Source organism: Salvelinus fontinalis, chromosome 16 (assembly GCF_029448725.1).
Source record: "Salvelinus fontinalis isolate EN_2023a chromosome 16, ASM2944872v1, whole genome shotgun sequence".
NCBI classification, from domain to species: domain Eukaryota; kingdom Metazoa; phylum Chordata; class Actinopteri; order Salmoniformes; family Salmonidae; genus Salvelinus; species Salvelinus fontinalis.
Genome location: NC_074680.1, coordinates 39,731,501 through 39,755,147, shown reverse-complemented (window position 1 = coordinate 39,755,147; position 23,647 = coordinate 39,731,501). Strand labels below are relative to the sequence as shown.

General features: G+C 44.8%; 1 protein-coding gene across 7 annotated transcripts in view; it reads right to left on the bottom strand.

Moving 5' to 3' along the window:
* The window catches only part of LOC129813144 (DNA (cytosine-5)-methyltransferase 3A-like), a 48,659-nt gene extending 25,216 nt beyond the window's left edge, over nucleotides 1-23,443 (bottom strand). The window contains exons 1-6 of one of the 7 annotated variants that reach the window (XM_055865363.1): nucleotides 23,080-23,443; nucleotides 20,407-20,450; nucleotides 18,781-18,927; nucleotides 3,074-3,313; nucleotides 2,479-2,637; nucleotides 2,122-2,229 (exon numbers count right to left, since the gene is read on the bottom strand). In XM_055865363.1, coding sequence (XP_055721338.1) covers nucleotides 2,122-2,229; nucleotides 2,479-2,637; nucleotides 3,074-3,313; nucleotides 18,781-18,927; nucleotides 20,407-20,450; nucleotides 23,080-23,188 — 807 coding nt within the window. In that variant the 5' untranslated portion in view covers nucleotides 23,189-23,443. The other 6 variants (XM_055865362.1, XM_055865364.1, XM_055865365.1 and 3 more) reach the window with 6 other exon arrangements.
* Between the last annotated feature and the right edge of the window lie 204 nt (nucleotides 23,444-23,647).

Sequence of the window (23,647 nt, the reverse complement as noted above, 5' to 3'; positions counted from 1 at the left end):
AGCAATCGGGGGAGAAGGGTCTTGGTCAGGGAAATGACCAAGAACCACATGGTCACTCTGACAGAGCTCCTCTGTAAAGATGGGAGAACCTTCCAGAAGGACAACCATCTCTGCAGCACTCCACCAATTAGGCCTTTATGGTAGAATGGCCAGACGGAAGCCAGACGGAAATGGCCAGACGGAAACATGACAGCCTGCTTGGAGTTTGCCAAAAGGCACCTAAAGGACTCTCAGACCATGAGAAACATGAGAAACCAAGATTGAACTATTTGGCCTGAATGCCAAGAGTAACGTCTGGCGGAAACCTCACACCATCCCTACGGTGAAGTATGGTGGAGGCAGCATCATGCTGTGGGGATGTTTTTCAGCGGCAAGGACTGGGAGACTAGTCAGGATTGAGGGAAAGATGTAGCAAAGTACAGAGAGATCCTTGATGAAGACCTGCTCCAGAGCTCTCGGAACCTCAGATTGGAACGAAGGTTCACCTTCCAACAAGACAACGACCCTAAGCACACAGTCAAGACATCGCAGGAGTGGCTTTGGGACAATTCTCTGAATATCCTTGGGTGGACCAGCCAGAGCCCGGACTTGAACCCGATCGAACATCTCTGGTGAGACCTGAAAATAGCTGTGCAGTGACGCTCCCCATCCAACCTAACAGAGCTTGAGGGGATCTGCAGAGAAGAATGGGAGAAACTCCCCAAATACAGGTGTGCCAAGCTTGTAGCGTCGTACCCCATAAGAATCAAGGCTGAAATTGCTGCCAAATGTGCTTCAACAAAGTACTGAGTAAAGGATTTGAATACTTATGCAAATGAAATATTTCAGTTTTTAATTTGTAATAAATTTGCAAAATGTTCTTAAAACCTGTTTTTGATTTGTCATTATGGGGTTTGTGTTTAGATTGATGAGGAAAAAAACTAAAATGTAATCCATTTTAGAATAAGGCTGTAACGTAACAAAATGTAGAAAAAGTCAAGGGGTCTGAATACTTTCCGAATACACTGTATGTATGTATACTAGCAGGTATATACATTGACATTTTAGTCATTTAGCAGATGCTCTTATCCAGAAAGATTTACAGTAATGAGTCATTTAGAAGACGCTCTTATCCAGAGAGATTTACAGTAATGAGTCATTTAGCAGACGCTTTTATCCAGAGAGATTTACAGTAATGAGTCATTTAACAGACACTTTTATCCAGAGAGATTTACAGTAATGAGTCATTTAGCAGACACTTTTATCCAGAGAGATTTACAGTAATGAGTCATTTAGCAGACGCTCTTATCCAGAAATATTTACAGTAATGAGTCACTTAGCAGACGCTCTTATCCAGAGATTTACAGTAGGTATTATAAGCCTCTGTCATTACTGTCATTTTTTACACATCCCAACTCCCCCTGTGACTCCCTCGGAGATTGGATCACGGCCAGGGTCAGCAATTATCATCACCGGACCTGGAGCCAATTAGGGTTAAGGGCCTTGCTCAATGGCACATCGGCATCACCTTTCTAGAAGGTTTGATGCCTCTTTCAACAGTCTATGGCAGGGGAATGGCTTACCAAGAAAAACTTCCAAAAGGACTAAAGAACTAATCTCTTTTTGACCTTAGTTGTGGTAAATTTGGAGCGTTCAAAATTATTATAAGTATGTTCCGGCACCCCAAAAACTCCTCTTAGACAAAAATCGACCCCGCAGCTGAATCTAGTTGCCTACCTATGGTCTTTGGTTTTGAGATGTGCTGTATCTTTGAGCTATCCCTCCCAGCACACAAAGCTGGGTAGACATGACATTATCACAATCAAACTACAATCATTACAATGAATTTATAATCCATTACAACCAGATTATAATCAATTACAACGAGATCATAATCCATTACGAGATTATAATAAATTACAACCAGATTATAATCCATTACAACCAGATTATAATACATTACAACTAGATTATAATCCATTACAACCTGATTATAATCCATTACAACCAGATTATACTCCAGGTCTAGTTGTGAACTGGTAATAATGACGTAATTTCAACCAGTTTAACCCGCTGCGAAGACTGTGATGGGAAACGACTGAGTACTGTGAATGAAACAATGAAAGCTAACCCCATACTGACCTGTAGCACCTCGTAGATGGCTTTCTTATACATGGGCTGCTTGATGAAGGTCGGCTGATGGAAGGCGTTGGAGAAGGAACTGAAAGGCAACAGTTTCTCTACACACACCTGTACAACACAACATTGTCATTGATCTTTTTAATTTATTGTTTAATTAGTGGAACAGAAATGTTGTTTATAATGGGTGGTGTTCAGTAGGGTACACTGTAGCAAAACGTTTTAAAACGGAAACTGAAAATGACTGTTTCTTATTGGGCAAATTAATCCAGATTAATTTCACTCTGTCCACTCTGTTTTCATCTGTTTGGTGCCTACCGAACACAACACTGTTGCCCTGTTTTACAGTTTTTTACTCACCACTGAGAATTTTCCGTCACCGAACCACATGACCCATCGTGTCCCCTCGGCAGCTCGGCTGCGTCCGGTCATCCACCAGGAGACAATACGACCAGGCCACCAGGAAAACCCCCTCAGCTTCCCCCACACCAGCTCCCCAATGCCGAAATCCCGCCCGTCCTACAGGACAACAACAACAACGGTCAACAACAATAACACCACCAGGGGTTCCAGAGTGGCGCAGCGGTCTAAGGCACTGCATCTCAATGCTAGAGGCGTCACTACAGACCCTGGTTCGATTCCAGGCTGTATCACAACCGTCCGTGATTGGGAGTCCCATAGGGCGGCACACAAGTGGCACCAGCGTCGTCCGGGTTGGGGTAGGTCGACATTGTAAATAAGAATTTGTTCTTAACTGACTTGCCTAGTAAAATAAAGATTAAATAAATACATAAAAGGAGAACCCCCTCAGCCTCCCCACACCAGCTCCCCAATGCTAAAACCACACCTGTACTACAGGGATCATCACATACCCAAACTAACAAACTCACTGAACTATCAGTCAGTGTCTGCTAAATGGTATACATTATATGTAATTGCTACACCGTGTGTTTACCTCGTACTCCGGCTCAGTATCGGCAGTCTTGGGGGATGTCTTGTCCCCTCCTGCCATGGGGACAGGTTCAGGTGTGGTGGCCACAGTCGGGGACGCTGGTTCCGTGGGCTGCTGCTGTTGTTGTTGTTGCTGGTGGGGTGTGATGACTGACACCTCTTCTTTCTGTTGTGGCTCAGGCTCCATCTCCTCATGGTCCTCCATTAAGTTCAACACTGACACCAGTTGGGCTTTTTTCTCTGCCTGAAACACCACAGAGACAGGGGACAGGGAGAGGTCACTTATCTCTGCCTGAAACACCACAGAGACAGGGGACAGGGAGAGGTCACTTATCTCTGCCTGAAACACCACAGAGACAGGGGACAGGGAGAGGTCACTTATCTCTGCCTGAAACACCACAGAGACAGGGGACAGGGAGAGGTCACTTATCTCTGCCTGAAACACCACAGAGACAGGGGACAGGGAGAGGTCACTTATCTCTGCCTGAAACACCACAGAGACAGGGGACAGGGAGAGGTCACTTATCTCTGCCTGAAACACCACAGAGACAGGGGACAGGGAAAGGTCACTTATCTCTGCCTGAAACACCACAGAGACAAGGGACAGGGAGAGTTCACTTATCTCTGCCTGAAACACCACAGAGACAGGGGACAGGGAGAGGTCACTTATCTCTGCCTGAAACACCACAGAGACAAGGGACAGGGAGAGGTCACTTATCTCTGCCTGAAACACCACAGAGACAAGGGACAGGGAGAGGTCACTTATCTCTGCCTGAAACACCACAGAGACAGGGGACAGGGAGAGGTCACTTATCTCTGCCTGAAACACCACAGTGCATATATGTGTGTGTGTGTGTGTGTGTGTGTGTGTGTGTGTGTGTGTGTGTGTGTGTGTGTGTGTGTGTGTGTGTGTCCCAAGCGGGAATTGACCCACAACTCTGACATTGTAAGTGCCATGCTCTACCAAGTAAGTCACACAGGGATGAAGAGGAAGCTACATGTACAGTTCAGCGCATTTAAAAGTTAATATTTCAAAACACCTTTCTGCAGAAAGTTTAATGCAGTGGTTCGAAAACTTTTTTGGTCCAAGAACCCATTTTGATATCAAATGTTTTTTGCGACCCCACCATGTAAAAAAAAAAAGTGATGTAATCAACGGCCAATGTTTACTTCTTTAATTGGGGCTATGACAATTTATTACAAATCAGTGTGAGTACTTTTGACAGTATTTCGATCTGAAGGAAGTATGGTTTGAAGTGAATTAAATGCATTAGAAAGGTATTGGGAAGTTCAGAAGATTATCAGCCAATAATTGCGTATAATCTTCGTTGTAGAAAAGAAAATCATCATTGACGATGTAACTTTCCCCCTCAGCCTGATTTAGTGCCTGGTCGAAACCTTTCCACCTCAGCCTGATTTAGTGCCTGGTCTAAACCTTTCCCCCTCAGCCTGATTTAGTGCCTGGTCTAAACCTTTCCCCCTCAGCCTGATTTAGTGCCTGGTCTAAATCTTTCCCCCTCAGCCTGATTTAGTGCCTGGTCTAAACCTTTCCCCCTCAGCCTGATTTAATGCCTGGTCTAAACCTTTCCCCCTCAGCCTGATTTAGTGCCTGGTCTAAACCTTTCCCCCTCAGCCTGATTTAGTGCCTGGTCTAAACCTTTCCCATCAGCCTGATTTAGTGCCTGGTCTAAACCTTTCCCCCTCAGCCTGATTTAGTGCCTGGTCTAAACCTTTTCCCTTTTTTTCCCCGTTTCTCTCGCGACCCCATTTTCAAATCAGTCGACCCGCGACCCCTAGTTTGGGAAACACTGGGTTAATGGGACAAACTCTCTGCAATTTCATTAGCAATCATCTGACAATAACCCATGTAATGAAATACATTTCTTCATGTATTCTTGGACTCCCGAGTAGCGCAGCGGTCTAAGGCACTGCATCTCAGTGCTAGAGGCGTCACGACAGACACAACCGTCCGTGATTGGGAGTCCCATAGGGCGGCGCACAATTGACCCAGCGTCGTCCAGGTTTGGCCGGTGTAGGCCGTCATTGTAAATAAGAATTTGTTCTTAACTGACTTCCATAGTTAAATAAAGGTTACAAATATATTTCTATGTATTTTACATCCACTTTGTAGCTAACCTAACATAGCAGGCATAAAAGAAACACCTGAAACTAGATCCCCTTCATACTGGCCTTGACAGGAAGAAAAATTGTTGGGGAGGTTCTCTTCTGTACTGTTCAACCAATCCAGTAAATGTGGAGGAGGAGTTAAAATGAAGTGTCTCATTGTTAACGTCCAAAAGAGGAAGTTGTGTCACAGGCTCTTTTGAAAACTGGAACGTCCCCAGTTGTTGGGGACTCGACAGAGACTACTTTGCAGCAAACGCCTTATTTACAACACTACAATACTGGTTTTCAATTCTCAGAACTGTACAGCAAAGTTTCCCCTCAAGACTGCACACAGAGAAGCCAATCACCAGTAGGATCAGGAATCAGGACGACACACAGACAAGCCAATCACCAGAAGGATCAGGAATCAGGATGACACACAGACAAGCCAATCACCAGAAGGATCAGGAATCAGGATGACACACAGACAAGCCAATCACCAGAAGGATCAGGAGTCAGGACGACACACAGACAAGCCAATCACCAGAAGGATCAGGAATCAGGACGACACACAGACAAGCCAATCACCAGAAGGATCAGGAATCAGGATGACACACAGACAAGCCAATCACCAGAAGGATCAGGAGTCAGGACGACACACAGACAAGCCAATCACCAGAAGGATCAGGAATCAGGATGACACACAGACAAGCCAATCACCAGAAGGATCAGGAGTCAGGACGACACACAGACAAGCCAATCACCAGAAGGATCAGGAATCAGGATGACACACAGACAAGCCAATCACCAGAAGGATCAGGAGTCAGGACAACACACAGACAAGCCAATCACCAGAAGGATCAGGAGTCAGGACAACACACAGACAAGCCAATCACCAGAAGGATCAGGAGTCAGGACAACACACAGACAAGCCAATCACCAGAAGGATCAGGAGTCAGGACAACACACAGACAAGCCAATCACCAGAAGGATCAGTGTGTTTCACACATTCTAGTAATGAACTGACCTCAATGGGTGTAGCATTTCAATATCAACAAGAGTCAGGGAAAGTAGCGTAAATTAGGCCTACCTAATGTTTACACAATTATGGTTAAAGAGCAGGAATATGGTAATTATAGCCGTAAACTACTAGATAAACCAGAACAGATCTCCCTTGAAATTGAGGTATTTTGACCACAATGGGACAACCTGGTAAAATAAAGGTTCAATTAAGACAAATAAAAACCAGATTCTAGAACCGTGCCATTCTAAAACCTGTATAAACATTATTTTCTCAGTAAAAGTCTACTCTGTTCACTGATACAAAAGCAAACAGGTTTCACTTCCAAAAGAAGACTAAAGGAAAAATCCACTCCAAAAATATATTTTGGTATTTTTTGCATTAATAGAAGCCCTAAATATTTTGCATGTCAGCAGCCAAGTTTTCACTTGCCACCTCAAAACCGGATCATCATGGTGTGGCAAGTGACATGTTGCTTCTTGAAAAACCTATAACCTGAAAACTTGAGCGCTGACATGCAAAACATTTTGGGAATGTACTGTATCAAGAGTGGACAAATGACAAAATTATTCAAATATAGTTTTTGAGTGGATTTTTCCTTTAATGCTAACCTGTATAAATAGCCTGTATAAATAACCTATAAATCTGAATAAAGATACAAATCCCATACAATACTTTAGTGTCCACTGTCCAGCACTGGTGGCTGTTCACACAATACAAAAAGAAAACTGTAGTATAGAGCACTGCCCAATAATGTTTCTACCATGTTTTCTACTACCATGTTGTGCTGCTACCATGTTGTCCTACTACCATGTTGTGCTACTACCATGTTGTCCTACTACCATGTTGTGCTACTACCATGTTGTGCTGCTACCATGTTGTCCTACTACCATGTTGTTCTACTACCATGTTGTGCTGCTACCATGTTGTGCTGCTACCATGTTGTGCTGCTACCATGTTCTTCTACTACCATGTTGTGCTGTTGCCATGTTGTTCTACTACCATGTTGTGCTGCTACCATGTTGTGCTACTACCATGTTGTGCTGCTACCATGTTGTTCTGCTACCATGTTGTGCTGCTGCCATGTTGTTCTGCTGCCATCTTGTGTTGCTACCATGTTGTTCTACTACCATGTTGTGCTGCTACCATGTTGTGTTGCTACCATGTTGTGCTGCTACCATGTTGTGCTACTACCATGTTGTTCTACTACCATGTTGTGCTGCTACCATGTTGTGCTACTACCATGTTGTTCTACTACCATGTTGTGCTACTACCATGTTGTGCTGCTACCATGTTGTTCTACTACCATGTTGTGCTGCTACCATGTTGTGCTACTACCATGTTGTTCTACTACCATGTTGTGCTACTACCATGTTGTGCTGCTACCATGTTGTTCTACTACCATCTTGTGCTGCTACCATGTTGTGCTGCTACCATGTTGTGCTGCTACTATGTTGTGCTGCTACCATGTTGTTCTACTACCATGTTGTGCTGCTACCATGTTGTGCTGCTGCCATCTTGTGCTGCTACTATGTTGTGCTGCTACCATGTTGTGCTGCTACCATGTTGTGCTGCTACCATGTTGTGCTGCTACCATGTTGTGCTGCTGCCATGTTGTGCTGCTGCCATGTTGTGCTGCAGGCATGTTGTTGTCATGTTGTTCTGCTACCATGTTCTGTTGCTACCATGTTGTGCTGCTGCCATGTTGTTCTGCTGCCATCTTGTGCTGCTACCATGTTGTGCTGCTAGCATGTTGTACTGCTGGCATGTTGTTGTCATGTTGTTCTGCTACCATGTTCTGTTGCTACCATGTTGTGCTGCTACCATGTTGTGCTGCTACCATGTTGTGCTGCTACCATGTTGTGCTGCTGCCATGTTGTGCTGCTACCATGTTGTGCTGCTACCTTGTTGTTCTACTACCATGTTGTGCTGCTAGCATGTTGTACTGCTGGCATGTTGTTGTCATGTTGCTCTGCTACCATGTCGTGCTGCTGCCATGCTATGTTGTCATGTTGTGTTGCTGCCTTGCTATGTTGTCATGTTGTGTTGCTGCCTTGCTATGTTGTTGTCTTAGGTCTCTCTTTATGTAGTGCTGTGTTGTCTCTCTTGTCGTGATGTGTGTTTTGTCCTATATTTTTATTTTAAAAAATGTTTGTTTTTTATCCCAGCCCCCGTCCCCGCAGGAGGCCTTTTGCCTTTTGGTAGGCCATCATTGTAAATAAAAATTTGTTCTTAACTGACTTGCCTAGTTATATAAAAGGTTAATGTTGTGCTTCTACCATGTTGTGCTGCTACCATGTGGTGCTGTTGCCATGTTGCTCTTCTACCATGTTGTGCTACTACCATGTTGTTCTACTACCATGTTGTGCTGCTACCATGTTGTGCTGCTACCATGTTGTGCTGCTACCATGTTCTTCTACTACCATGTTGTGCTGTTGCCATGTTGTGCTGCTACCATGTTGTTCTGCTACCATGTTGTGCTGTTGCCATGTTGTGCTGCTACCATGTTGTTCTGCTACCATGTTGTGCTGCTACCATGTTGTGCTACTACCATGTTGTTCTACTACCATGTTGTGCTGCTACCATGTTGTTCTACTACCATGTTGTTCTACTACCATGTTGTTCTACTACCATGTTGTGCTGCTACCATGTTGTTCTACTACCATGTTGTGCTGCTACCATGTTTTGCTGCTACCATGTTGTTCTACTACCATGTTGTGCTGCTACCATGTTGTGCTGCTACCATGTTTTGCTGCTACCATGTTGTTCTACTACCATGTTGTGCTGCTACCATGTTTTGCTGCTACCATGTTGTTCTACTACCATCTTGTGCTGCTACCATGTTTTGCTGCTACCATGTTGTTCTACTACCATGTTGTGCTGCTACCATGTTGTTCTACTACCATGTTGTTCTACTACCATGTTGTTCTACTACCATGTTGTGCTGCTACCATGTTGTTCTACTACCATGTTGTGCTGCTACCATGTTGTGCTGCTACCATGTTGTGCTGCTACCATGTTGTGCTGCTGCCATCTTGTGCTGCTACCATGTTGTGCTGCTACCATGTTGTGCTGCTACCATGTTGTGCTGCTACCATGTTGTGCTGCTACCATGTTGTGCTGCTACCATGTTGTGCTGCTACCATGTTGTGCTGCTACCATGTTGTGCTGCTACCATGTTGTGCTGCTACCATGTTGTGCTGCTACCATGTTGTGCTGCTGCCATGTTGTGCTGCAGGCATGTTGTTGTCATGTTGTTCTGCTACCATGTTCTGTTGCTACCATGTTGTGCTGCTACCATGTTGTGCTGCTACCATGTTGTGCTGCTACCATGTTGTGCTGCTACCATGTTGTGCTGCTGCCATGTTGTTCTGCTGCCATCTTGTGCTGCTACCATGTTGTGCTGCTACCATGTTGTGCTGCTACCATGTTGTGCTGCTACCATGTTGTGCTGCTACCATGTTGTGCTGCTACCATGTTGTTCTACTACCATGTTGTGCTGCTAGCATGTTGTACTGCTGGCATGTTGTTGTCATGTTGCTCTGCTACCATGTCGTGCTGCTGCCATGCTGTGTTGTCATGGTGTGTTGCTGCCTTGCTATGTTGTCATGTTGTGTTGCTGCCTTGCTATGTTGTTGTCTTAGGTCTCTCTTTATGTAGTGCTGTGTTGTCTCTCTTGTCGTGATGTGTGTTTTGTCCTATATTTTTATTTTAAAAAATGTTTGTTTTTTATCCCAGCCCCCGTCCCCGCAGGAGGCCTTTTGCCTTTTGGTAGGCCATCATTGTAAATAAAAATTTGTTCTTAACTGACTTGCCTAGTTATATAAAAGGTTAATTAAATAAATACAATTTAAATATCTGCTGACCAATAGCATCTCTCTATGTACTATATCTGCTAGGCCCTGACGTCTCCAGGCATTAGACAGAGGGAGAGTTCACTGGGTTTTGGTACATTACACTGAACCAATCACACAGAGAGGACGAGAGAGAGGCCTACAGCCTTATTTCACACTAAATTCCCAACAGCTGCACTCATCCTACTGCAGTCTGCCTCTCTCCCTGTCACTTTCTCTCTCTCTATCGGGTTCTCTCTCTCTGTCACTTTCTCTCTATCTATCGGGTTCTCTGTCTCTCTATCGGGTTCTCCCTCTCTCTCTCTCTCTATCGGGTTCTCTCTCTCTGTCACTTTCTCTCTTTATCGGGTTCTCTCTCTCTCTCACTGTCACTTTCTATCTTTATCGGGTTCTCTCTCTCTCTATCGGGTTCTCTCTCTCTGTCACTTTCTATCTTTATCGGGTTCTCCCTCTCTCTATCGGGTTCTCCCTCTCTCTGTCTCTCTATCGGGTTCTCCCTCTCTCTATCTCTCTATCGGGTTCTCCCTCTCTCTGTCTCTCTATCGGGTTCTCCCTCTCTCTCTCTCTCTCTCTATCGGGTTCTCCCTCTCTCTGTCTCTCTATCGGGTTCTCCCTCTCTCTATCTCTCTATCGGGTTCTCCCTCTCTCTGTCTCTCTATCGGGTTCTCCCTCTCTCTGTCTCTCTATCGGGTTCTCCCTCTCTCTGTCTCTCTATCGGGTTCTCCCTCTCTCTGTCTCTCTATCGGGTTCTCCCTCTCTCTATCTCTCTATCGGGTTCTCCCTCTCTCTGTCTCTCTATCGGGTTCTCCCTCTCTCTGTCTCTCTATCGGGTTCTCCCTCTCTCTGTCTCTCTATCGGGTTCTCCCTCTCTCTGTCTCTCTATCGGGTTCTCCCTCTCTCTCTCTCTCTCTCTATCGGGTTCTCCCTCTCTCTGTCTCTCTATCGGGTTCTCCCTCTCTCTATCTCTCTATTGGGTTCTCCCTCTCTCTGTCTCTCTATCGGGTTCTCCCTCTCTCTGTCTCTCTATCGGGTTCTCCCTCTCTCTGTCTCTATCGTGTTCGCCCTCTCTCTATCGTGTTCTCCCTCTCTCTAGCTCTCTGTCTCTCTATCGGGTTCTCCCTCTATCTCTCGATTTCTCTCGCTCAGTCGCTGTCTATCTCTTTCTCTCTGTTGATCTCTCTCTCTCTCTTTGCCTTTCTCTTTTACACACAGTATATATCTCTCAAAACACACACACACATGTGAAAACCCTTCCCTACACTTATTCCAATGCTCTGGTGCAAAATCTTTCTCAGGTTTCTCTCACACAGGGCTGACTGTAGTGTATCAAATAGTGGATGCTTATATGTGTCCTGTTTCATTTAAAGTACAAGTGGGTGACCTGTACGAGTGTGAGGTGTGAAATGGAAATGGAATTTTTGCATATCCCAACTCCCCCTGAGACACCCTCGGAGAGATAAGGAGAGGGCTGGGAACAAACCCTAAGCCCCAGTCTGAGTCCCTTCCTCCCTCTCTGCCTCTCGCCCTCCCTCCCTCCCTCCCTACAGTAGGCCCTCAGGGAGAGGCGGTGGATGGGGAGGGGCTGGTGAGGCAGAGCAGAAACATGTGGTGTTCAATCAAGAGGCTCTGCTCTAGTTTATAAATATCTGCAGTAAGTAGTGAATGACTGCCTGGTTCAAAGCCCTCCTCAACCATATGTGTTAGAGTGTTGGTTCAGCTGGCTCAGCTAAAGGTTATACAGGAGGCAGGGGATTTGATGTGTAGAGGAGGGAAAATATGTCCTGAAAAAAATGTATACTTTAAACACTGTTTTCTTCTAAGTCTATGATGGTAATATACTTTTTACTAGGTTTTAGTTGAACACAGGAGTCAGGGGATGAGCAGAGTATAGAGGTGGTGTCCTCTTGGACGTGTGTTAGGTTTAGACAAACTTGTGAATCAAACACACTCATTCAAACACTCTGAATCAAACACAATGATTCAAACACTCTGAATCAAATAAACTTGTCAATCAAACACACTGATTCTAACAAACGTGTGAATAAAACATCCTGATTCAAACACACTGATTGAAACACACTGATTCAAATACTCAGAATCAAACCAACTGATTCAAACAAGGTGATTCAAACAAAATCCAAATATATTATCTACTTATAGTAATAAAGTTTTACTATGTTTTCTTATGCAGTCAAATAATTGATTTGGTGCCAAGATAATTCCTGGCAAGTCAAATCTGTTACAAGTGCACCTGTTGATACTGTGGACACAGTATGGCACAACAAAGGAATCTCTGCTAATCATTGACTGGAAAAATAAAAATAAACTGACTTCAATGGGTTCAGACTCATTGCTAATGTAACAGGCCATCTGGTGGGACTACAACACAGTAAGTAAGTTACAGGTAGATTTTAAGGAAGTGAGGAAAACTTATGCACTCACTACTGTAAGTCACTCTGGATAAGAGCGTCTGCTAAATGACAAAAATTTAAAATATAAATGTAAAATCCTGTAGGCTTCTGTACTGTGGTGGCCATCTTGGCACGTTTTGGGGGAGTAACTGCTCTCTCCAGGGTGCCTTTAGTGGGTCATTTATCTTCAGAATCAATGGAAAACTGACTCTACCAAACACTGGTGGGGGAGGAATAGAGTACAGGGGCTTTAAGAACCAGATATTTGTCTCTGGCCTTTTTCCCAGTTGTAAATGCCCCCTTTTGGGGCCTCTCTCTCTCATGTGAGTGTGCAGCTACACCAGGCAGGCAGCCTGTCTCTCTAGATCCACAGGAGAGAAAAAATAAAACGCACAGGAGGTAGTGGAGAGAGAGAGAGAGAGACAATGCAGTCTTTATCATTTTACACACGCTGCCTACCACTGACAACTTCAGAAATACCAGCTAGCTAGCAGCACATATAAACTGTGTGCCAACTCAGAGATCAACATAGAAAATGACACCATGCATGGATACTAACAATAAAACCACTAGGAAGGAAAAGTAGCTACTTCTGGTAAATGGTATCGTTGATGTTAAAATTATGCTGAGTGTTGGTATAATGTACCATACAGACATACTGTCCTACACACTAAACTTGTCTCAAATATATACAGTTCTGTACTGCACACAGGAATGAAGGCAAACATAAGCAACAATGGAGAAACAACTAACTGCTAACTGTTATGAGCTAACTGTTATCAGCTAACTGCTATCAGCTAACTGTTATCAGCTATCAGCTAACTGTTATCAGCTAACTGCTAACTACTAACTGCTAACTGTTATCAGCTAACTGCTATCAGCTAACTGCTAACTACTAACTGCTAACTGTTATCAGCTAACTGCTAACTGTTATCAGCTAACTACTAACTGCTAACTGTTATCAGCTACCTGTTTACTGCTATCAGCTAACTGTTATCAGCTAACTGCTAACTACTAACTGCTAACTGTTATCAGCTAACTGCTAACTACTAACTGCTAACTGTTATCAGCTACCTGTTAACTGTTATCAGCTAACTGCTAACTGTTATCAGCTAACTGCTAACTACTAACTGTTAACTGTTATCAGCTAACTGCTAACTGTTATCAGCTAACTGCTAACTACTAACTGCTGTTATCAGCTAACCGCTAACTGTTATCAGCTAACTGCTAACTACTAACTGCTAACTGTTATCAGCTACCTGTTACCTGTTATCAGCTAACTGCTAACTGTTATCAGCTAACTGCTAACTACTAACTGTGCCTGGGTGAGATTAGTAGGTTAGTAGTTAATCGAAGGCAAACATAAGCAACAATGGAGAAACAACTAACTGCTAACTGTTATGAGCTAACTGTTATCAGCTAACTGCTATCAGCTAACTGTTATCAGCTATCAGCTAACTGTTATCAGCTAACTGCTAACTACTAACTGCTAACTGTTATCAGCTAACTGCTATCAGCTAACTGCTAACTACTAACTGCTAACTGTTATCAGCTAACTGCTAACTGTTATCAGCTAACTACTAACTGCTAACTGTTATCAGCTACCTGTTTACTGCTATCAGCTAACTGTTATCAGCTAACTGCTAACTGCTAACTGCTAACTGTTATCAGCTAACTGCTAACTACTAACTGCTAACTGTTATCAGCTACCTGTTAACTGTTATCAGCTAACTGCTAACTGTTATCAGCTAACTGCTAACTACTAACTGCGCCTGGGTGAGATTAGTAGGTTAGTAGTTAATCGGTGGAAAAGCCCTCCATTCCTCTGACTGACTTCCTGACTGTAGAGACATGTTGCGGAAGACAACGTCTCTTGTCACGTGTTTGTTGTTCAGTACTCCATGAGGCCCCCAGGACAAATATAGAGTGATGGAGTTCCTAGTCAGATAATAAGAGCTGCTTCTTATTCATAGACTGGCTCTATAACAGTTTCCACACATGTAGGCCTATGCTTTTACTTACTTATAGTACCAAGGGATAGGTTATTACTGCAGTCGCTACAGCGTTACTACACAGGTATAATAGCAACTTCATGTCTAGTGTTACCAGATGAAATAGACAACTACAGCATTACTATACAGGTATGGGCAAGGATTTGACCAAGTCATTTCTCTGACACAAAGATCTCCAACACGTCTACTCTGTAGTCAGGAACATTGAATTACTGTATACTGTATGACCAATTGGGTTGGTATTTGTAAAGCATTAATAAAACACAACCATTTGTTTCCCCACACAGGAAGAAATCAATGGGGATTCCCAGAGAGATGTAAGCTAAAATGAAAAAATGTGATTCAACATTATAGTAAACAGACTGTTAGGATCATCAGATCATGAACTGTGATGCAGATAGCTGTTTTCAGGCAGGAAATGAACCCTGAAACACCTTAACACACAGATGAACACAGCAGAACCATGTGCAGCAATGTGGTAACAGCCTTCATTAGCCCTAATCGTTGTCATAATGCCCCACAATGGCTGTGTATTTTATTACTGGCCCAGGGGGGGGTCACTCAGATACACACACACATTCGCACACGCACACATCTGTTCCAGGCACGCACACACACATTCGCACATGCCCAAGCACACACACGTAACAAATGCCACACACACACACACACACACACACACACACACACACACACACACACACACACACACACACACACACACACACACACACACACACACACACACACACACACACACAAAAAGACGCCATCTGGTCCCCATTGTATTGGGTCCTTTTAGGAGACAATTAGGAATAATATTACAGGGTCAGTCATGAATATATGAGCATAGTTCACTATGAATCCACAAGTGGTATTGTTAAAACTGCCACCCGATGAGCTTGGTTAAATTACTTTCAAAAGGACTTGAAAAGCTTTTAATCATCTTACAAGGAATTTCCATTAAGCATATCCCCCTTCTACTTACTATTTCTGTAATATGTGGTTGATCCACCTATTTATCTTAAGATGAATTCACTAACTGTAAGTGGCTCTAGATAAGAGCGTCTGCTAAATGACTACAATGTAAAATGTAGACTTACAACAGTCCACATGACAGAGAGAAGGGTTGGGGCCTAGCACTGAACTTCCTCCCAGTTCAACTGGTTCAGATATTCAATCTTTACACTCCAAACTCTACAGCTGCTAAACCGTCTGTCAGAAACATAGGTATAATGCTTTTAGAACTATTCTAATCTAGAATGGATGGCTGATAATGTACATAAAAGTATCATGTATTGTGTAAGCAAGTAGCTTATCTAAACTGGGAAGAAAACCACCACATTATTCTCCTAAAAAAACACACAAAAAAACATTTTCTCTGCACTTGTGAAAATCACAGCTTTCACTTTCCTTTCATAAAGAGACCGTTTCCCTTTAAGCTGCCGAGAGACAACAGATGGGCAGTAGCAACTCTAGTGGAAATACCTGAAGTCAGCATATTCCTCTCGCTGTATGCGGGTTAATCTCTAATGCACGCTCTCCACCACAATGTTAGCAAACAAATAATGCAATGCACATACCCATACACGATGGCACACAATCCTATTAATCCAATGTGGGGGCTGCAATTAGTTTACCCCCCACTCCTGGGGTAGAGGAGATCACTCAATAAAAATAAAGAAAGAAGCATGAACATTTCTTTGTCTGGAAATTCAGGGTCAGGTGACTGAAGACAGGAATTCTGGTTGGCTAGAGAGGACTTGCAAAATGTTGGCAGAGAGCCAAGAGGCTGCCTTGCAAACAGGGCTGGAAATATGCTGCAAAGCTCATCTTCATCCTCATATCCATAGTTGGGGCTGGGGGAGGGGTTAGGAGAAGAATGAGGGGCGGGAGGAAGGAGAGAAAAGTCCACTGTAAGACAAGGCACTTAAAAACAGTGATCCCTCTCTCTCTCTGGGAGAAACGGAAGAACAGAGTAGAAAGGAATTATTCCCCTTTAAGCTAACCCTTTCAGTTCAGACAGCTCCTTTCCTTCTCAGTCAACTCCAGAAACACGGTGAACCTGATGCCTTGTCCCCAGCAGCAGCAGCAGCAGCAACAACAACAACAACCAAACCAGCCAGCTCCTTCTTTACCTCTTCTGTTTAGTCCTGGGAAAAGGGCTGCTACAATGCCATCACAATCCTTATGCAAATGTTATCACAAAGAAATAAAATGTATATCACAATATACTGACTATTTCTTCTAACACGCTGATTTCTAACACGCTAATGCAAAATGCCCTCTTTATGTTATCTTATGATTTTTAAAGCCGCTACTTGAAAGAAAATCCGCTTCTATATTTGTAAAAGGAGAGCTGCGGTGCCTAACCTCAGCTGCCTGTTTCTGTGGTTCTTTACCACGTTTCCCTCACCAGACCCCAGCATGTCCTGCTAATTTGCAAATAATTCCCCCCACCAGACACTCTTATGGGTTCTTCCCAAGCCTGCTCCAATGGCAGGGCTGAGTGCTAGAGGGGTGGGGTGAGAGACGAAATGGTAGCCCCCATCTTGTTGCCATGGACACAGCCACTCATTATGTAACAGTGACAGTCTCACTACAAGTTCTGGCCTTACTACCAGGAGTATTATAGTCTGATGTGAAGAGGGAGGGAGGGAGGGAGGGAGGGAGGGATGGGGAGCAAGAGAGAGAGGGAGGGAGGGAGAGAGGGGGGGAGGATGGAGAGAAGGGGAGGGAGGTAGAAAGAGAGAGGAGGGGGATGGAGGGGGGAGGAGGAATGGAGAGATAGAGGGGAGGGGGTGGTGGAGAGAGAGAGAGAGAGGAGGGGGTAGGGAGGTAGAGACAAAGGGGAGGAGGGATGGAGAGAGAGGGATAGGGAGAAAGAGATAGGGAGGGAGGTAGAGACAGAGGGGAGGAGGGATGGAGAGAGAGGAAGAGAGAGATAGGGAGAAAGAGATAGGGAGAAAGAGATAGGGAGAAAGAGATAGGGAGAAAGAGATAGGGAGGGAGGGAAACATTTCTAAGGATTTATGACATATTGTTTAAGAAAGAGTTATTAATGATCTGAAATGAAATCCCACAGCTTGAATAAGCAGTAGAGTACATTACGTCACATTGGGTTAGTAGGAGTAGGAATGCTGTGACGTCACATTCAGGAGGAGGCATGGTTTCAGAAACTACCAATGCAATAGCCTATTATAGGGATGTACATTTAGCAGCCACATTACTGCAACATAAACTACAATGAAGTGGTTGTAACAACAGAAGAACTTGCTTATTAGTCTCAATATTGTAAGTTAACTTTATTAGTCTCAGCATTATAAATTAACTTTATTAATCTTGATATCGTAAATTAACTTTATTAGTCTCGACGTTGTAAATTAACTTGGTTTTCTCTCCTTAGTTTGCATTATTACTGGATTTCCAATTAGTTCATTACGTGGCTAATAAATTTAAGCTCAGTTTGGATTCAGGTGGAGGCTAGATTAGTCTTTAACTGGTGCAAGTCCATGCCTATAATGTTACTTTGGGCTGTATAGTGGGAACCAAACTGAGGGAACAAAGCACAAAAGTGAGCAACAACATAGCGGTCATTCATCATTGGTCAACAATGGTGCCCTGAAGTAGGTCCTACAAAGACACAAAGACAGGAAGGAAACTGGGAACTTAACCAACCTACAAAAACAATGAAATAAATGGTATCTCTATGATATATCAATGACCTATCAAATACACTTGGCTGTGAGAGAACCCAACAAATACCGGCCCACTTTGCTGAGAATGCCCAGTTTATTGGACTCTTGGAATCTTGGAAACCCTGCCAGACAGTTCTGTAACATTTGTGGTCCCTGAAACCAGGTTTGAATAACAGGATGGCTAGAGAGGACTGGGAACAAATCTTCTCCATAACAAATCAGGGCCCACTAGGGCTGAAACCCAATGATTCAAATCTTTGGAGTCAGCCCTAGAGCCCACACATAAGCCCCACAATTGTGAAAATATCAACATCGGGCACCCCCAAGACACATTGGGTACCCCCAGGGAACCCCCAAGACACATTGGGCACCCGCAAGACACATTGGGCACCCCCAGGACACATTGGGCACCCCCAAGACACATTGGGCATCCCCAAGACACAGTGGGCACCCATAAGACACATTGTGCACCCCCAGGGCACCCCCAAGACACATTGGGCACCCCCAAGACACATTGGGCACCCCCAAGACACATTGGGCACCCTTAAGAGTCAAACCCTGCCTGAGACAGTGGCTAGCCAGCCATCCGGTGGGTGGTACTGTACTCACCTCCATCTTCCACTTGGCCAGCCACTCCTCCCTGGTCCTCTTGCTAATGTAATATGGGTCACCGGCCTGGAAGGTTACTCTGGGAATGGGCCTCTGACGAAGACTGACGGAGCCACGCAGCCTGCCTGTCCCAGGGCCTCCAACTCCCTGTTTAAAGGGATACAAAGAAGAACACCGGAATAAAGAAATTAACTAACGTACTTGTTTTCTGTTTGTTTGTTCTGCTTTTTGCATTGTTGTAAAGGAGGTAGATGACTCAGGCAAACAGTTACATGCTATCACTGCTGAAACTGCTGGCTAGTACTGTTGCTAGTTAGCCAGAGAAGCAATATTTTGCTCTTTGTCTTTTTTGGGGTGTGGGCGGAGGGGGGCTGCGTAGGGGGGGGTTGCTCCAGAAAAGAATGATGACTCATTGACAAAACTGCAGCCCAATGCAGACAATGTGTAACTGGTCAAACAGCAAGGAACACAAACTGTCTCTTCCAGAGCCCTGGCAACCCACTATACTGTCTCACTCTCTACCAATCACAGCCTGGCTTGGCGAGCCCGCTGACGTCATTGGCCAACGCAAGGACCTTCCCATGTCGGACTGGGCACCAAGTGTATTTGATATCTCAGATCTATATGCCAATAGGTACCATTTCTTTCACAAGTCCAAGAGGTCATGATATTGTAAAAATGATATTGCAAAAGGAGAACAGAGTTCAGCATCCCCACCAGCTAACATCACCAACCCCAACGGTCAGTCTGAAGAGGATACATCCCATTCCTCCAAACGGTCAGTCTGAAGAGGATACATCCCATTCCTCCAAACGGTCAGTCTGAAGAGGATACATCCCATTCCTCCAAACGGCCAGTCTGAAGAGGATACATCCCATTCCTCCAAACGGCCAGTCTGAAGAGGATACATCCCATTCCTCCAAACGGTCAGTCTGAAGAGGATACATCCCATTCCTCCAAACGGTCAGTCTGAAGAGGATACATCCCATTCCTCCAGACGGTCAGTCGGAAGAGGATACATCCCATTCCTCCAAACGGTCAGTCTGAAGAGGATACATCCCATTCTTCCAAACGGTCAGTCGGAAGAGGATACATCCCATTCCTCCAAACGGTCAGTCTGAAGAGGATACATCCCATTCCTCCAAACGGTCAGTCTGAAGAGGATACATCCCATTCCTCCAAACGGTCAGTCGGAAGAGGATACATCCCATTCCTCCAAACGGTCAGTCTGAAGAGGATACATCCCATTCCTCCAGACGGTCAGTCTGAAGAGGATACATCCCATTCCTCCAAACGGTCAGTCGGAAGAGGATACATCCCATTCCTCCAAACGGTCAGTCTGAAGAGGATACATCCCATTCCTCCAAACGGTCAGTCTGAAGAGGATACATCCCATTCCTCCAAACGTTTCCAGGAGGCTGTACTTGTCTGTACAGCAGTCTGAACTTTAGACTAGATCCACCATAGGACTGATGTAATCATCGGCTGGAGGGACATTCTACCATTGTTAAATTCATGCGAGAAGCTGGAGAAGTGTTCTGACTGATTGACTGGTTGATGGATGGATTGATGAATTGATTGATGATGTAACACAATCCAGCATAATGAAGACAGTGGATGACTTACCTGGTTCTTGGCTGTATCACCTCCGTCCTCCTTCTGCTCCACATCTAGAGGGAAACACAGTGAGTGACACTGGAGCAATCATTCAATAACGTGTTCCTGTGGGCGAGCCAAAAGTCAGAGTAATCTCAGCAGATAGGAGACGAGAGAGACTACAGCCACAGTCACCTTGGCATCGACAGAGAAAACAAAGCCACTCAGCAACACAGGATCAATGGATCTCCTCAATCATTCATAAGAGTTCTACCTGACCTGTAGTTAGTCACTTGTGGGCTAGCTAAGCTTGTCACAATAGCCTGTCACCTTAGCAGCGTATATCAAAGTCTGCTGGCTGGGTTAGAAGTCTATTCACCACATGGCATCGTTGTCTTAGGAAAGTTAGACGTGTCAGAACGACGTAGCTGTCTGAAGACAACGTCCATGGCCCCCCGAAGATGACCTTAATTCACTCTGGTTCTCTCAGCTGCCAGGTAGAAACTAAAGCCACAGGAAATTGAACATCCCTGTTATAGGCCCTTTCCTGTGAAGCTCAGGCACCTCAATGTGCTGAGGGACAGAGAATAGACAAGTGCAGGTGCTGCTGGTGCAGTCAGTCAGCTAAAGAGATGGAGGCTGAGATGAGTTGATGCAACAGAGGTTTGGTGTGGTAAAACCATGATGAGTAGAGGAGAGGAGAGGAGACACAGCTGGCTGCTATTACCATAGCTCATACCACTTCACAACCCCGCGCCACTAAGCAGAAAAAAACAACACACTGTAGCCTGCTCACTGCTTCTCTTGTGTGACTTTAGGTCCACATAACATCTCTGCAGGGATCTCTACGCACTTGATGGAATTGAGCCAGTATGGACGTGTGCTACACCGACTAGTCCATGCCTTTTTGATTACATGCCCTCTACTTCTGGAACAGTGTTGTTCCAACGACTTCCCTGTAATAAACTAGTAATACTTATAGTAGAAACAGGAGTCTCTCTTCCTTCTCTCTCCAACAGCTTTCACACTCACCATTCACTAACATGGTCCAATCAGTAGGGCATCATCCACTTCCCAGGCAGCCTGACTATGTACATCCACACCCAGCCTGACTGAATGTTGCTGGATGTTTCCTATCTACACCTCACCCCAAAGAAATATGTTTTGCATTTCCTGTTAGAGCACATGGTTCGATTAAAACTAGCTGTCTGTCGTGTGTGTTCGCACGTGTGTGTGGGCATGTCTGTGTGTGTGAGTGTGCATGAGCGTGTGTGTGTGCGTGCATGAGCGTGTGTGTGTGCATGAGCGCGTGTGTGTGTGTGTGTGTGTGTGCATGAGCGTGTGTGTGTGCGTGCATGAGCGTGTGTGCGTGCATGAGCGTGTGTGTGTGTGTGTGTGTGTGTGTGTGTGTGTGTGTGTGTGTGTGTGTGTGTGTGTGTGTGTGTGTGTGTGCGTGCATGAGCATGTGTGTGTGTGGGTGGATGGATGGAAAACTGCACACTAAGCCGTAACATAACATACCTGGCCTGGAAATACAAAACCACACAGCCGTTGGTGGTGTGATAAAAATATACAGAAAAGGAAACTGACACACTTCCTGTAGGCTAAATGCTGCAGAAAATATACTTCCTCAAGCCTCTAGTAATAAAATGTAGCTTAACCTACTCTCCACTAACAGTATGAACTTCAGAAACGAGGCTCTGTCCCAAATGGCACGCTGTGCCCTACACAGTGCACTACCTTTGACCAGGTCAGAAGCAGTTAAACTACATAGGGAATAGAGCGCCATGGGGGAAGCAGCCTTGGGGCTTTCCCCACATATCTGGCGGTGAATGAAATGACTTCCTGAGGTCTGCGAGTCAGAGAGACATATGGGCGGGGATTGCACAACTCTTCTATTGGTTCCATTACACCAGGCAAGCTCAATTGAGCCCAGATAAAGGATTTGAAATTGTTTTTTTAATAGTATATAACCCAGGTCAGCTGTGATTACAAAGGCGCGTTATCTGAAGCAGCATTGTTTACCTGCTTGCGCTCAGCAGAGCAGAGTTGAGGTTAATGAAGGAGCATGGACACTACCCAACTCAAACAGCATTATGACTCATGACTTTAAACCACATTCAACTAAAATGAATACAACGGACGCCCCCATTCAAGTCAATGATGGCATAATGGGTGGACTGGCAGCCATTTTGTAACCATGCCAGGAAGTACAAGCATGAGGTGTACCTTTCACACTGTGCTGTGATTTGTTGAGTCAACTCAACGGACATTACAACAAATACATTCCATTACATGAGCTACATCAGTTAGCATCATTTTAATGAACATTCTACATTACCATGGAAATGATTGCATCAAAATACCAGGCAGCTATTGTGAGTGTAGCCATGAGTTTCCCAGGGTTACAGCTTCCAAGCCTGTTCTATTTCTAGAATACATAGAGCAGCGAGAGGCAGGAAGGGAGAAGGTCCAAGGAGAAGCAACTGACTCACATTCACAACAACAGTGTTTATAGCTATGATCCCTGTTGAGCAGTGTGCACATTAGTGGAACAGGGTTGATACGCCCCAACAAAAACAATACACTGTTTTCATCCTCAATATCTATTGAAAATGTAAAGAAACACTGCGTGTAGCTGCTACAGATCCCAGGACGTAATGAAACAACATTGAGAAACACAGAATGCAACAATTTTCTTACCATACCCTGAAAGACCGGACGGCCCAGCTGAAGAAAACACAGCAGACTGAAGAGTTGTATTATCCAGCCCCATTACAACACTTGAGCTCTGAGAGGCCTGTGGGAACATCCTGATAGCATGGGCACATCCCAAATGGCACCCTATTCCCTATATAGTGCCCTACTTTTTACCAGGGCCCATTTGGTACGCCGTCTCAAAGTCCCCTTTTACCCCGACATGCAATTTGGGATGCAGACCATGTTTTTCTGCTTTAACTACCCTGGGGCTGTCACTGAAGTACCATACACAACCTTTACACCCTACACTCACTAGACCACGCTCATTAAGAGAGGCCTTTTCAACTTACTTCTCTCTTTCTCCCTCCACCTCTCTCCCTCTCTCTCTCCCTCCCTCCACCCCTCTCTCTCCCTCCACCTCTCTCTTTCTATCCCACCCTCCCTCCACCTCTCTCTCTCCCTCCCTCCCCCTCTCTGTCTCTCCATCCCTCCCTCTACCTCCCTCCTTCCACCTCTCTCTCCCTCCCCCACATCTCTCTCTCCCTCCTTCCACCTCTCTCTCTCTCTCTCT